Raw genomic sequence first — 16,459 nt, forward strand, 5'->3', positions numbered from 1 at the left:
GGAAGGGGGCAGGGGACAAGGGTGTGTGTGTGTGTGTGTGACGGGAAGGGGGCAGGGGACAAGGCTGTGTGTGTGTGTGACGGGAAGGGGGCAGGGGACAAGGGTGTGTGTGTGACGGCAAGGGGGCAGGGCACAAGGGTGTGTGTGTGTGTGACGGGAAGGGGGCAGGGGACAAGGGTGGGTGTGTGACGGGAAGGGGGCAGGGGACAAGGGTGTGTGTGTGACGGGAAGGGGGCAGGGGACAAGGGTGTGTGTGTGTGACGGGAAGGGGGCAGGGGACAAGGGTGTGTGTGTGTGACGGGAAGGGGGACAAGGGTGTGTGTGACGGGAAGAGGGCAGGGGACAAGGGTGTGTGACGTGACGGGCAGGGGGACAAGGGTGTGTGTGACGGGAAGAGGGCAGGGGACAAGGGTGTGTGACGGGAAGGGGGCAGGGGACAAGGGTGTGTGACGGGAAGGGGGCAGGGGACAAGGGTGTGTGACGGGAAGGGGGGCAGGGGACAAGGGTGTGTGTGACGGGAAGGGGGCAGGGGACAAGGGTGTGTGACGGAAAGGGGGCAGGGGACAAGGGTGTGTGACGGGAAGGGGACAAGGGTGTGTGTGACGGGAAGGGGGCAGGGGACAAGTGTGTGTGTGTGTGTGTGTAACGTGAAGGGGGCAGGGGACAGGGGACAAGGCTGTGTGTGACGGGAAGGGGGCAGGGGACAAGGCTGTGTGTGTGACGGGAAGGGGGCAGGGGACAAGGGTGTGTGTGTGACGGGAAGGGGGCAGGGGACATGGGTGTGTGTGTGTGACGGGAAGGGGGCAGGGGACATGGGTGTGTGACGGGAAGGGGACATGGGTGTGTGTGTGACGGGAAGGGGGCAGGGGACAAGGGTGTGTGTGTGTCGGGAAGGGGGCAGGGGATAAGGGTGTGTGTGACGGGAAGGGGGCAGGGGACAAGGCTGTGTGTGTGACGGGAAGGGGGCAGGGGACATGGGTGTGTGTGTGACGGGAAGGGGGCAGGGGACAAGGGTGTGTGTGTGACGGCAAGGGGGCAGGGCACAAGGGTGTGTGTGTGTGTGTGTGACGGGAAGGGGGCAGGGGACAAGGGTGGGTGTGTGACGGGAAGGGGGCAGGGGACAAGGGTGTGTGTGTGACGGGAAGGGGGCAGGGGACAAGGGTGTGTGTGTGTGACGGGAAGGGGGCAGGGGACAAGGGTGTGTGTGTGTGACGGGAAGGGGGACAAGGGTGTGTGTGACGGGAAGAGGGCAGGGGACAAGGGTGTGTGACGTGACGGGCAGGGGGCAGGGGACAAGGGTGTGTGTGTGTGACGGGAAGAGGGCAGGGGACAAGGGTGTGTGTGTGTGACGGGAAGGGGGCAGGGGACAAGGGTGTGTGACGGGAAGGGGGCAGGGGACAAGGGTGTGTGTGACGGGAAGAGGGCAGGGGACAAGGGTGTGTGACGGGAAGGGGGCAGGGGACAAGGGTGTGTGACGGGAAGGGGGCAGGGGACAAGGGTGTGTGTGACGGGAAGGGGGCAGGGGACAAGGGTGTGTGACGGAAAGGGGGCAGGGGACAAGGGTGTGTGACGGGAAGGGGACAAGGGTGTGTGTGACGGGAAGGGGGCAGGGGACAAGTGTGTGTGTGTGTGTGTGTAACGTGAAGGGGGCAGGGGACAGGGGACAAGGGTGTGTGTGACGGCAAGGGGGCAGGGGACAAGGCTGTGTGTGTGACGGGAAGGGGGCAGGGGACATGGGTGTGTGTGTGACGGGAAGGGGGCAGGGGACATGGGTGTGTGTGTGTGACGGGAAGGGGGCAGGGGACAAGGGTGTGTGTGTGACGGGAAGGGGGCAGGGGACAAGGGTGTGTGTGTGACGGGAAGGGGGCAGGGGACATGGGTGTGTGTGTGACGGGAAGGGGGCAGGGGACATGGGTGTGTGTGTGTGACGGGAAGGGGGCAGGGGACATGGGTGTGTGACGGGAAGGGGGCAGGGGACATGGGTGTGTGTGTGACGGGAAGGGGGCAGGGGACAAGGGTGTGTGTGTGACGGGAAGGGGGCAGGGGACATGGGTGTGTGTGTGTGTGACGGGAAGGGGGCAGGGGACATGGGTGTGTGTGTGACGGGAAGGGGGCAGGGGACAAGGGTGTGTGTGTGACGGGAAGGGGGCAGGGGACAAGGGTGTGTGTGTGTGTGTGACGGGAAGGGGGCAGGGGACAAGGCTGTGTGTGTGTGTGACGGGAAGGGGGCAGGGGACAAGGCTGTGTGTGTGTGTGACGGGAAGGGGGCAGGGGACAAGGCTGTGTGTGTGTGTGACGGGAAGGGGGCAGGGGACAAGGGTGTGTGTGACGGGAAGGGGGCAGGGGACAAGGGTGTGTGTGTGTCGGGAAGGGGGCAGGGGACAAGGGTGTGTGTGTGACGGGAAGGGGGCAGGGGACAAGGGTGTGTGTGTGTCGGGAAGGGGGCAGGGGACAAGGGTGTGTGTGTGACGGGAAGGGGGCAGGGGACAAGGGTGTGTGACGGGAAGGGGGCAGGGGACAAGGGTGTGTGACGGGAAGGGGGCAGGGGACAAGGCTGTGTGTGTGTGTGACGGGAAGGGGGCAGGGCACAAGGGTGTGTGTGTGTGTGACGGGAAGGGGGCAGGGGACAAGGGTGTGTGTGTGACGGGAAGGGGGCAGGGGACAAGGCTGTGTGTGTGTGTGACGGGAAGGGGGCAGGGGACAAGGGTGTGTGTGTGACGGGAAGAGGGCAGGGGACAAGGGTGTGTGTGTGACGGGAAGGGGGCAGGGGACAAGGGTGTGTGACGGGAAGGGGGCAGGGGACAAGGGTGTGTGTGTGTGTGACGGGAAGGGGGCAGGGGACAAGGGTGTGTGTGTGTGACGGGAAGGGGGCAGGGGACAAGGGTGTGTGACGGGAAGGGGGCAGGGGACAAGGGTGTGTGTGTGTGTGACGGGAAGGGGGCAGGGGACAAGGGTGTGTGACGGGAAGGGGGCAGGGGACAAGGGTGTGTGTGTGTGTGTGACGGGAAGGGGGCAGGGGACAAGGCTGTGTGTGTGTGTGACGGGAAGGGGGCAGGGGACAAGGGTGTGTGTGTGACGGCAAGGGGGCAGGGCACAAGGGTGTGTGTGTGTGTGACAGGAAGGGGGCAGGGGACAAGGGTGTGTGTGTGACGGGAAGGGGGCAGGGGACAAGGGTGTGTGTGTGTGACGGGAAGGGGGATAAGGGTGTGTGTGACGGTAAGAGGGCAGGGGACAAGGGTGTGTGACGTGACGGGCAGGGGGACAAGGGTGTGTGTGACGGGAAGAGGGCAGGGGACAAGGGTGTGTGACGGGAAGGGGGCAGGGGACAAGGGTGTGTGACGAGCAGGGGCACGGTGAATGATGAGCAGGGGACAAGGGTATGTGACGGGACAGACAGGGAGCAGGGGCAAGGGTGCGTGACGGGCAGGGACCAAGGGTGTGTGATGGGCAGGAGATGAGCTTGTGTGACGGGCAGGGGGACAAGGGTGTGTGACGTGAGGGGCAGGGGGACAAGGGGGCGTGTCATGGGCAGGGGGCATGGCTTAGGGCTGTGCGATTTCACAGGTCGCAGCAGATGACAGTAAAAAACTGACCACCCTCCTCATATAAAACGCGCTTAATAGACCAAGGCAGTTCATAGTAAGGAAAGTTCTCCTTTGGCTGGGTAATGTTACTAGGACCAGGGCTGTGCGACCTTCTTCCCTGTCAAACGGTTAGCTTTCGGCTTTCAGTGACAGTGCAGCACAGTGTTGCAGGGTCTATACATGTGGCAGCACAGTGTTGCAGGGTCTATACATGTGGCAGCACAGTGTTGCAGGGTCTATACACGTGGCAGCACAGTGTTGCAGGGTCTATACACGTGGCAGCGCAGTGTTGCAGGGTCTATACAGGGGGCAGCACGGTGTTGCAGGGTCTATACATGGGGCAGCACAGTGTTGCAGGGTCTATACACGTGGCAGCACAGTGTTGCAGGGTCTATACACGTGGCAGCACAGTGTTGCAGGGTCTATACACGTGGCAGCACAGTGTTGCAGGGTCTATACACGTGGCAGCACAGTGTTGCAGGGTCTATACACGTGGCAGCACAGTGTTGCAGGGTCTATACACGTGGCAGCACAGTGTTGCAGGGTCTATACACGTGGCAGCACAGTGTTGCAGGGTCTATACATGTGGCAGCACAGTGTTGCAGGGTCTATACACGTGACAGCTCAGTGTTGCAGGGTCTATACACGTGACAGCTCAGTGTTGCAGGGTCTATACACGTGACAGCTCAGTGTTGCAGGGTCTATACACGTGGCAGCACAGTGTTGCAGGGTCTATACACGTGACAGCTCAGTGTTGCAGGGTCTATACACGTGGCAGCACAGTGTTGCAGGGTCTATACATGTGGCAGCTCAGTGTTGCACGGTCTATACACGGGGCAGCACGGTGTTGCAGGGTCTATACATGGGGCAGCACGGTGTTGCAGGGTCTATACACGTGGCAGCACAGTGTTGCAGGGTCTATACACGGGGCAGCACAGTGTTGCAGGGTCTATACACGTGGCAGCACAGTGTTGCAGGGTCTATACACGGGGCAGCACAGTGTTGCAGGCTCTATACACGGGGCAGCGCAGTGTTGCAGGCTCTATACACGGGGCAGCACAGTGTTGCAGGCTCTATACACGGGGCAGCGCAGTGTTGCAGGGTCTATACACGTGGCAGCACAGTGTTGCAGGGTCTATACATGTGGCAGCACAGTGTTGCAGGGTCTATACATGTGGCAGCACAGTGTTGCAGGGTCTATACACGGGGCAGCACAGTGTTGCAGGGTCTATACACGGGGCAGCACAGTGTTGCAGGGTCTATACATGGGGCAGCACAGTGTTGCAGGGTCTATACATGGGGCAGCACAGTGTTGCAGGGTCTATACACGGGGCAGCACAGTGTTGCAGGGTCTATACACGGGGCAGCACAGTGTTGCAGGGTCTATACACGGGGCAGCACAGTGTTGCAGGGTCTATACACGGGGCAGCACAGTGTTGCAGGGTCTATACACGGGGCAGCACAGTGTTGCAGGGTCTATACATGTGGCAGCACAGCGTTGCAGGGTCTATACACGGGGCAGCACAGTGTTGCAGGGTCTATACATGTGGCAGCACAGTGTTGCAGGGTCTATACAGGGGGCAGCACAGTGTTGAAGTCTATAAAGACGTGTGTGAGACACAGAAGAGACGATCTGATAGTTAAACTCTCCAGCACACACCACAATATACGCTTTGCATTGCTAAATACATCCGGGATTTATATCCCTAATAAAAGATTTTTGTTTTCAGTTGGCTGAGAATTCTGTGCCGGCCCTGAAGTGGTTAAATGTCACGGTGACCCGATAGGAAAGGCCAGAATGAATACATGCAAAGTCATCCCGGCTGAAGGGGGTTACTAGTGCTGGGCGCCCCTTTTGATTCGATGTTCTTGTGGGAGGGGCAATAGCGGGCGATCACACGGACGCGCACCGTACAGTGATATGTTGAACGTCGGCTATGAGGAGCCTGCAATCCAGATGGGACCTTCCCTGGTCTGCTGCTGTGTATCCCATTCTCACACCCTGCAAACGTGTAGCTCATCAATGTTCCCCACTACTAATACCATCTGGGCCGAAATATATCACCCCACATGTATGGTAGTGCCGCTGAACCTGTACAAAATGTTCTAGATGGACAGCAGCCTAAATATAGAGGCAGTTATCCAACTGTCCATTCCAGAGCCTCTGGTTTATAGATTGGATACCTCCTAAATATAGAACCATTTATTTGCACTATAAACCAGAGGCTATGGATGGACAGTTGGATACATGGCTCTATATTTAGGATGTATCTGGTCTATAAACCAGAGCCATTTATCCAACTGTCCACCCAGAGCCTCTGGTTTATAGATTGGATACCTCCTAAATATAGAACTATTTATTTGCACTGTAAACCAGAGGCTCTGGATGGACAGTTGGATACATGGCTTTATATTTAGGATGTATCTGATCTATAAACCAGAGCCATTTATCCAACTGTCCACCCAGAGCCTCTGGTTTATATATACGGCAAACCTCCTAGACAGTTGAATAAATGGTTCTATATTTAGGAGGTTTGCCGTATATATAAACCAGAGGCTCTGGATGGACAGTTGGATAAATGTCTCTGGTTTATAGACCGGATACATCCTAAATATAGAGCCATTTATTTGCACTTTAAACCAGAGGTTGTAGATAGACAGTTGAATAAATGGTTCTATATTTATCTACAACCTCTGGTTTAAAGTGCAAATAAATGGCTCTATATTTAGGATGTATCCGGTCTATAGACCAGAGGCTCTGGATGGACAGTTGGATAAATGTCTCTGGTTTATAGACCGGACACATCCTAAATATAGAGACATTGATCCAACTGTCCATCCAGAGCCTCTGGTTTATAGACTGGATGCCTCTTAAATATAGAACTATTTATTTGCACTATAAACCAGGGGCTCTGGATGGACAGTTGTATACATGGCTTTATATTTAGGATGTGTCCGGTCTATAAACCAGAGCCATTTATCCAACTGTCCATCCAGAGCCTCTGGTTTATAGTGCAAATAAATGGTTCTATATTTAGGTCTATAAACCAGAGGCTCTGGATGGACAGTTGGATAAATGGCTCTGGTTTATAGATCAGATACATCCTAAATATAGAGCCATACATCCAACTGTCTATCCAGAGCCTGTGGTTTATAGACGGCATACCGCCTAAATATAAAGCTATTTATTTGCACTATAAACTAGAGGTTCTGGATGGACAGTTGAATAAATGACTTTATATTTAGGATGTATCTGGTCTATAATCCAGAGACATTTATTCTACTGTCCATCCAGAGCCTCTGGTTTATAGATCAGATGCATCCTAAATATAGAACCAACTGTACAACCAGAACCTCTGGTTTATAGACTGTATACATCCTAAATATAGAACCAACTGTCCATCCAGATCCTCTGGTTTATAGACTGTATACATCCTAAATATAGAACCAACTGTCCATCCAGATCCTCTGGTTTATAGACTGTATACATCCTAAATATAGAACCAACTGTCCATCCAGATCCTCTGGTTTATAGATTGGATACATCCTAAATATAGAACCAACTGTACACCCAGAGGCCCGGATTCAGATACAATAGTGTATCTATTGGCGGGCGTAACGTATCTCAGATACTTTACGCTGCCGCAAATTAGGGCGCAAGTTCCGTATTCAGAAAGAACTTGCGCCCTAAGTTAAGGCGGCGTAACGTATTTGGTTCGGCGTAGGCCCGCGGAATTGAAATGTGGATGATGTGGGCGTGTTTTAGTTAAATTAATTGTGACCCCCACGTATTTGACGTTTTTTTTACGAGCGGCGCATGCGCCGTTCGTGAAAGAATCCCAGTGCGCATGCTCGAAATTACCCTGCAAGTCGTCATTGCTTTAGACGTGAACGTAACTTACGTACAGCCCTATTCGAGAACGACTTGCGCAAACGACGTAATCAACGGAAAATTTGACGCTGGCCCGACGTCCATTCTTAACATAGGATACCCCTGCTATATGAGGGGTATCCTATGTTAACGCTAACGTAAACGCTGGAAAAAGCCGAGCGTAAACGACGTAAAAAAATGGGGCGGACGTACGTTTCTGAATCGGCGTATCTACCTAATTTGCATATTCCTCGCGTAAATCTACGGAAGCGCCACCTAGCGGCCAGCGTAAATATGCAGCCTAAGATACGACGGTGTAAGACACTTACGCCGGTCGGATCTTAGGGAAATCTATGCGTAACCTGATTCTATAAATCGGTCGCATAGATACGACGGCCCGCACACTCAGAGTTACGATGGCGTATCCGGAAATACGCCATCGTAACTGCTATCTGAACCCGGGCCAGAGCCTCTAGTTTATAGACCAGATACATCCTAAATATAGAACCATTTATCCAACTGTCCATCCAGAGCCTCTAGTTTATTGACGGCATACCGCCTAAATATAGGACCATTTATTTGCACTATAAACCAGAGGCTCTGGATGGACAGTTGTATACATGGCTTTATATTTAGGATGTATCTGATCTATAAACCAGAGCCATTTACCCAACTGTCCACCCAGAGCCTCTGGTTTATAGACGGCATTCCTCCTAAATATAGAACCATTTATCCAACTGTCCATCCAGAGCCTCTGGTTTATAGACCGGATACATCCTAAATATAGAACCATTTATCCAACTGTCCATCCAGAGCCCCTCTGGCTTATAGCACTGATGCATCCTAAATATAGAACCATTTATTCAACTGTCTATCTAGAACCTCTGGTTTATAGTGCAAATAAATGGCTCTATATTTAGGATGTATCGGTCTATAGACCAGAGGCTCTGGATGGACAGTTGGATAAATGGCTCTATATTTAGGATGTATCCGGTCTATAAACCAGAGGCTCTGGATGGACAGTTGGATAAATGGTTCTATATTTAGGATGTATCCGGTCTATAAACCAGAGGCTCTGGATGGACAGTTGGATAAATGGTTCTATATTTAGGATGTATCCGGTCTATAAACCAGAGGCTCTGGATGGACAGTTGGATAAATGGTTCTATATTTAGGATGTATCCGGTCTATAAACCAGAGGCTCTGGATGGACAGTTGGATAAATGGCTCTATATTTAGGATGTATCCGGTCTATAAACCAGAGGCTCTGGATGGACAGTTGGATAAATGGTTCTATATTTAGGATGTATCCGGTCTATAAACCAGAGGCTCTGGATGGACAGTTGGATAAATGGCTCTATATTTAGGATGTATCCGGTCTATAAACCAGAGGCTCTGGATGGACAGTTGGATAAATGGTTCTATATTTAGGATGTATCCGGTCTATAAACCTGAGACATTTATCCAACTGTCCATCCAGAGCCCCTCTGGCTTATAGCACTGATGCATCCTAAATATAGAACCATTTATTCAACTGTCTATCTACAGCCTCTGGTTTATAGTGCAAATAAATGGCTCTATATTTAGGATGTATCGGTCTATAGACCAGGGGCTCTGGATGGACAGTTGGATAAATGGCTCTATATTTAGGATGTATCGGTCTATAGACCAGAGGCTCTGGATGGACAGTTGGATATGTCCGCCATGTTGATCCGGGATAGATCTGTGATATATGTGACTACGTATCCGTCGGCTCGGTATCCGTCTCTTTGTCTTCATACACAATATTCCATCTCTAATCAGTTTCTTCTTCTTCTCTGCAGGAAAACGGACCCGTCTTCCCATCGCGCTCCTCCTCTTCGGGTCTATAAGCTCTCTCCCCCATCTACCGGCCCCTGTGGACGGCCCTCTTGGGAGCCTCCCTCCCCCCCCCTCCGCCAATGGATCCGCCACAGCTGGACAATACGTGTGGGAAGGCCCCCCCCGACAATCCCAGAGAACTGCTGAGGGGGGGGGGCTCCCTGCGTCTTATTTATACTTTTGCTGACGTGTAAATAGATCCGCCCCGGGCGGAGGTGGCGTCCGGCTATCCCAGCTCCGCTCAGAATAAACCGAGTCCCTTTATAATGTGATTCTGCCGCCCTCTGCGTCTTGTTTTATCGCCTTCGGTACCGACAGCGATATGACGACCGTACAGCATGGAAAATCATTTCCACAGGAAGTATCGATCGGCCTGTCGTCTCTTCACTTTGTATTGAAGACGCCCAATCAGGGCGAAGGGGAAAAAAAAGACCAGTAAACTGAATATTGGATTATTTTTTTTGCAGAGGTGCCAGCATGAAGGATTACAACTCCCAACGGTGTCATTTCATCCAGGATCCTTTCTTCTTCTTTTTTTTTTTTTTCTCTTTTTAAGTAGGGATGGTTTAGATTCTGTTTCAGGTTTTGCTGCCCTCCATGTTGGTGGAGAAATCCCTCACCTACTGACCTGGAGCCGCGCAGAGCGTTGCTCAAATAGCATTCCCAGTTTCCACTTTTTCTGCAGACTAGGGAGGGATGAGCTCAGGGAGTGTTCAGAGCCTCGTCCAGTGCCTGCGAACCACGGCACCCCCACATGTTTTTTTTTTTTTTTGGAACTACATTTCCCATGATGCTCAACTGTACTGCAGAGTGCCAGAGCATCATGGGAAATGTAGTTCCAAAACATCTGGGGGGTGTCGAGGTTCACCATCACTGTCCTAGTCCATGCCCACCTGGGCTATCCCAACCCATATCTGTACTGAGCCAATCATAACTGGAATTCCCCAGCTATCCTTGTGATTGGCCCAGCACAGTGACCACTTCCTGGAATGCGTTCTGTGTATATTTGCTTTGTAAAAAAAAAAAAAAAGATAAAAACTTGAGGTAATGTTGTTATTCCCATGTGGATTCCCCAAAGGGTTGTATAAAAAGGGACATGCAGGAAGCTCAGCGCATTTCCGCCCCCTGGTGTCACGCGGGATGCTCAGCGCAGTGTCCCCCCTGGTGTGTGACAATGGATGGCACTGCTCTGAGCTTCCTGTATCTCCACTACTGGGGGGGGGGGGGGGGCGGCTTTTTGTACAATACCAAGGGACATTGCTCTAAACATCCCGTCTGACAACAGAGGGCACTGCTCTGAGCTTTCTGTCACCTTTGCTGTCAGACGGGATGTTTAAAGCAATGTCCCTTGGTGTTGTATAGAAAGCTCAGAGCAGCCCCCCCCCCCCAGTGTCAGACAGGAGAGGAGTTGCAGGAAAAGCTGAGCAGTGCCCCCCCAGTGTCAGAGAGGAGATACTCGAGACCCCCCCCCTGGTGTAGCACAGGAAGCTCACAGCATGCTCTCCAGTGTTGGACAGGAAGGTAGACACAGAAAGCTTTGAGCCGTGTCCCCACGGGGTAAGCTGAGCCGTGTCCCCACGGGGTAAGCTGAACCGTGTCCCCACGGGGTAAGCTGAACCGTGTCCCGGTGTGCCATGGGAAGCTGAACCGTGTCCCATGGCAAGCTGAGCTGTGTCCCATGGGAAGCTGAGCTGTGTCCCATGGGAAGCTGAGCCATGTCCCGGTGTCCCATGGCAAGCTGAGCCGTGTCCCGGTGTCCCATGGCAAGCTGAGCCGTGTCCCGGTGTCCCATGGCAAGCTGAACCGTGTCCCGGTGTCCCATGGCAAGCTGAACCGTGTCCCATGGGAAGCTGAAGCTGAGCCGTGTCCCGGTGTCCCATGGCAAGCTGAACCGTGTCCCATGGGAAGCTGAAGCTGAGCCGTGTCCCGGTGTCCCATGGCAAGCTGAGCCGTGTCCCATGTCAAGCTGAGCCGTGTCCCATGGGAAGCTGAGCCGTGTCCCATGGGAAGCTGAGCCGTGTCCCATGGGAAGCTGAGCCGTGTCCCATGGGAAGCTGAGCCGTGTCCCATGGGAAGCTGAGCCGTGTCCCATGGGAAGCTGAGCCGTGTCCCATGAGAAGCTGAGCCGTGTCGTCCTGGCTTCCCATGGGAAGCTGAGCCGTGTCATCCTGGTGTCACATGAGGAGCTGCCTTGTGCTAAGAGAATAATTTATTAGGATGGAAATGTGGAAAGCCTGGGCTCTCTAGTCTGTGCCCCCCGCAGAGATGCAGCTAAGAAGTCAATGAAAATCTCGGGGTCCTTCACAGCAACTGTCAAGAAATGAGAACACGGAAATGGGAGGAGTTGCCTTGTTCTGTGTTTGTGATCGTCTCCACCTCTTATGCAAATAAAGTTGAATAATGATTTAATAGGTTGGAGATGTGGAAAGTGTGAGTTCTGGGCTGTGCAGCCCCCAGAGATGAAGCCAAGAGGTCTTCCCAGGTCCTTCACTGCAGCCAATGAGAAGAAAAGACACAGGACAGGACTGGGAGGAGCCACTTTCTGGGCTGGTCTTTACAAAAGAGGGAGTTGTGGAAAGCCAATGACCGCTGGTCTGTGCAGCCTTCAGAGATGAAGCCAAGAGGTCTTAGAGTTTCCCAGGTCCTGCAGTGCAGCTGTCAACCAATGAGGAGAAAGAACACAGGAAGAGAGTTTCCGAGCCTTTCCAAGGGATTCAGAGATCAGCGGAGCTGTCCCCCGAGTATTTCCAGCGCCCCCAACCTCTGGCCACATGTGGTATTGCATGCCATAGAAGTTGAAGTTAATGCGGAACGAATTATCTTAGTTTCCATTGACTTCTATGGGGAAACTCGCTTTGATATACGAGTGCTTTGAATGACGAGCATTCTCCTGAAATGGATTATACTCGTAATCTGAGGTTCCACTGTAATTATTTATTAGGATGTAGATGTGGAACGTCTATGACCTCTGGCCTGTGCAGCCCGCAGAGATGAAGGTTATTGGTCTTGGGCTCCATTCACACCTATGCCATTAGCGTTTGAGCATTTCTGCTGTGCTTTTTGCTTTTTTTTTTTTTCACGATTTGCGTTTTTCTCCATTTTTTTCTCTTTTTATTTTTACATTTTTTGTCTGTTCCCTTTAAAAAAATAAAATCCGATTACTTTTTTTGATGTAACAAGGAATGTACATATCCCTTGTGACAGTAATAGGTGGTGACTGGTACTCTTCATGGGGGGATCTAAGGTATAAGTGACTGGTACTCTTCATGGAGGGGGATCTACGGTCAAAGTGACTGGTACTCTTCTTGGAGGGATCTAAGGTCTAAGTGACTGGTACTCTTTATGGGGGGATCTACGGTCTAAGTGAATGGTTCTCTTCATGGAGGGATCTAAGGTCTAAGTGACTGGTACTCCTTCATAAGGGGGGTCTAAGTGACTGGTACTCTTCATGGAGCGATCTAAGGTCTAAGTGACTGGTACTCTTCATGGAGGGATCTAAGGTCTAAGTGACTGGTACTCTTCATGGAGGGATCTAAGGTCTAAGTGACTGGTACTCTTCATGGGGGGATCTAAGGTCTAAGTGACTGGTACTCTTCATGGAGGGATCTATGTTCTAAGTGACTGGTACTCCTTCATAAGGGGGATCTACGGTCTAAGTGACTGGTACTCTTCATGGAGGGATCTAAGGTCTAAGTGACTGGTACTCCTTCATAAGGGGGGTCTAAGTGACTGGTACTCTTCATGGAGGGATCTAAGGTCTAAGTGACTGGTACTCTTCATGGGGGGATCTAAGGTCTAAGTGACTGGTACTCTTCATGGAGGGATCTAAGGTCTAAGTGACTGGTACTCTTCATGGAGGGGTCTAAGTGGTTCTCTTTATGGGGGGATCTACGGTCTTAGTGACTGGTACTCTTCATGGGGGGATCTAAGGTCTAAGTGACTGGTACTCTTCATGGAGGGATCTAAGGTCTAAGTGACTGGTACTCTTCATGGAGGGGTCTAAGTGGTTCTCTTTATGGGGGGATCTAAGGTCTAAGTGACTGGTACTCTTCATGGGGGGGATCTAAGGTCTAAGTGACTGGTACTCTTCATGGGGGGGTCTAAGGTCTAAGTGACTGGTACTCTTCATGGGGGGATCTAAGGTCTAAGTGACTGGTACACCTTTATGGGGGGGGATCTACGGTCTAAGTGACTGGTTCTCTTCATGGAGGGATCTAAGGTCTAAGTGACTGGTACTCTTCATAGAGGGTTCTAAGGTCTAAGTGACTGGTACTCTTCATAGAGGGATCTAAGGTCTAAGTGACTGGTACTCTTCGGGGGGGATCTATGGTCTAAGTGACTGGTACTCTTCGGGGGGATCTACGGTCTAAGTGACTGGTACTCTTCATGGAGGGGTCTAAGTGACTGGTACGCCTTTATGGGGGGGGATCTACGGTCTAAGTGACTGGTACTCTTCATGGGGGGATCTAAGGTCTAAGTGACTGGTACTCTTCATGGAGGGATCTAAGGTCTAAGTGACTGGTACTCTTCGGGGGGGATCTATGGTCTAAGTGACTGGTACTCTTCGGGGGGATCTACGGTCTAAGTGACTGGTACTCTTCATGGAGGGGTCTAAGTGACTGGTACGCCTTTATGGGGGGGGATCTACGGTCTAAGTGACTGGTACTCTTCATGGGGGGATCTAAGGTCTAAGTGACTGGTACTCTTCATGGAGGGATCTAAGGTCTAAGTGACTGGTACTCTTCATGGGGGGGATCTAAGGTCTAAGTGACTGGTACTCTTCATAGAGGAATCTAAGGTCTAAGTGACTGGTACTCTTCATGGAGGGATCTAAGGTCTAAGTGACTGGTACTCTTCATGGAGGGATCTAAGGTCTAAGTGACTGGTACTCTTCATGGAGGGGTCTAAGTGACTGGTACTCTTCATAGAGGGATCTAAGGTCTAAGTGACTGGTACTCTTCGGGGGGGATCTATGGTCTAAGTGACTGGTACTCTTCATGGAGTTTCCCAGGTCCTTCAACAAAGGAGAAGAGCGAACACAGGACAGGACTGGGAGGAGCCACCTTTTGTTCTGGGCTGGGCTCTGCCAAAGAGGGAGGTGTGGAACGCTAATGACCCCCCTGGGCTGTGCAGCTAGCAGAGATGAAATGAAGAGATCATAGGTGTGCGCAGGGGATGTGCTAATCAAGATGTCATTTGCCGGCCCCTTCCTTTTATAAATGAGCACACTCACTGTGTTCATTCATAACTGAAGCATAGTAAACTGTACACTATGCTTCATTCAGTTCATGAAAGAACAGGAAGCTGCTCAGCACAGAGCACCTCCCATTCATTCACTGCACAGTGCAGGTGAGGCTGCAGAGAAAAGGGATCTGTGTTTTGGGGTGCACACCCCCTAATGCAGCGATCATCAACTCCTGTCCTCAGGGCCCACTAACAGCCCAGGTTTTATATATTACCTTGGGGGGAGATGCAGACTAGAATACTACAATAACTGAGCGGCAAATTATATCACCTGTGATGTATTTCAGTTATTCTGCAAACCTGGCCTGTTAGCGGGTCCTGAGGACAGGGTTGATGACCACTGCCCTAATGCAATAGGCTGCACGCACCTATGGGTCATCTCTTTTGTAGCAGAAAAGTGTCCAACACAACACATATCATCCAACTCTTCACTTTATTGAAAAAGCACCAGCCCTCTGATGAGTTTCCATCTTATGACTAAGGCTCTGTGAGGCAGAAACTTGTCAACGTTTTTTTTTTAAAACATGTTTCTGCCTCGCAGAGCCTTAGTCATAAGATGGAAACTCGTCAGAGGGGTGGTTGCTTTTTCAGTAAAGTGAAGAGTTGAATGATACGTGTTGGATGCTTTTTTGCTATCATCCAACTTTGCTAAGCAACCACCCTCTAAAGAGTTTCCATCTTATGACTAAGGCTCTGGGAGGCAGAAACATGTAAAAAAATAAAAAAAAGAACTGTTGACAAGTTTCTGCCTCACAGAGCGTTTTATTAAAACGGCGCTAAAACAAAAGCAACCATCTGACAAGTTTTGGCACGTGAGGCACGTGTTAAAAAAAAAAAAAAAACTGTTGACAAGTTTCGGCTGCATAACTAAGGTTCTGCGAGGCAGAAACTTATCAGATGGTTTTGTATTAGCGCTGTTTTAACCACTTACCGACCGCCCACTGTATATGTACGTCCTGTTTTTAAAGCTGGATATCTCGGTAACGGCAGCAGCTGCTGCCACAATCGAGGTATCCATCTTTACAGTGGGCGGCCGTGTAAACGATAACGGCGGTCTCGCCGCGAGATCGCCGTTATCGTGGCGGGAGAGGGGCCCCCCCGCCGCTCTTCCGCGCCCTCCGCCGCTTACCGGAGTCGTCGGTAGCGGCGGAGGAGATCGGATGCTGCCGCCTGGTGTGTGAGGACTCGGGTGAGGGAAAGATGGCCCCCACCCGTCCTCAAAGCTTTGCTGGGCGAAAGTGACGTCAAAACGTCAGTCCCGCCCAGCGTCTTAAAGAGACAATTTTTTTGTTGTCATTTTTTTAAATGACAAATTTTCCTTTTTTTCTTTTTTGCATTTAAGTCTAAATATGAGATGTGACGTCTTTTTGACCCCAGATCTCATATTTAAGAGGACCTGTCATGCTTTTTTCTATTACAAGGGATGTTTACATTCCTTGTAATAGGAATAAAAGTGATACATTTTTTTTTTTTTTATTATTATTTCAGTGTAAAAAAGTACTAAATAAGAAAACCCAAAAAAATTTTTTTTAAAGCGCCCCGTCCCGACGAGCTCGCGCGCAGAAGCGAACGCATACGCGAGTAGCGCCCGCATATGAAAACGGTATTCAAACCACACAAGTGAGGTATCGCCGCGATCGTTAGAGCGAGAGCAATAATTCTAGCCCTAGAGCTACTCTGTAGCTCAAAAAATGCAACCTAAACGTCGCCTATCGAGATTTTTAAGGGTAAAAGTTTGACGCCATGCCACGAGCGGGCGCAGTTTTAAAGCGTGACATGTTGGGTATCATTTTACTCGGCGTAACATTATCTTTCACAATATATAAAAAAATTGGGCCAAATTTATTGTTGTCTTATTTTTTAATTCAAAAAAGGTAATTTTTTTTTAAAGTGCGCTTGT

At 51.2% G+C, this 16,459-nt stretch overlaps 1 protein-coding gene across 1 annotated transcript in view; it reads left to right on the plus strand.

The window, feature by feature from the left end:
• The window catches only part of GDAP2 (ganglioside induced differentiation associated protein 2), a 78,712-nt gene extending 68,979 nt beyond the window's left edge, over nucleotides 1-9,733 (plus strand). Inside the window, exon 13 of the mRNA XM_040339224.1 lies at nucleotides 9,279-9,733. Coding sequence (XP_040195158.1) covers nucleotides 9,279-9,326 — 48 coding nt within the window. The 3' untranslated portion in view covers nucleotides 9,327-9,733. The remainder of the gene's footprint in view (nucleotides 1-9,278) is intronic.
• The last annotated feature ends 6,726 nt before the right edge of the window (nucleotides 9,734-16,459 follow it).

This window comes from Rana temporaria, chromosome 2 (genome assembly GCF_905171775.1).
Source record: "Rana temporaria chromosome 2, aRanTem1.1, whole genome shotgun sequence".
NCBI classification, from domain to species: domain Eukaryota; kingdom Metazoa; phylum Chordata; class Amphibia; order Anura; family Ranidae; genus Rana; species Rana temporaria.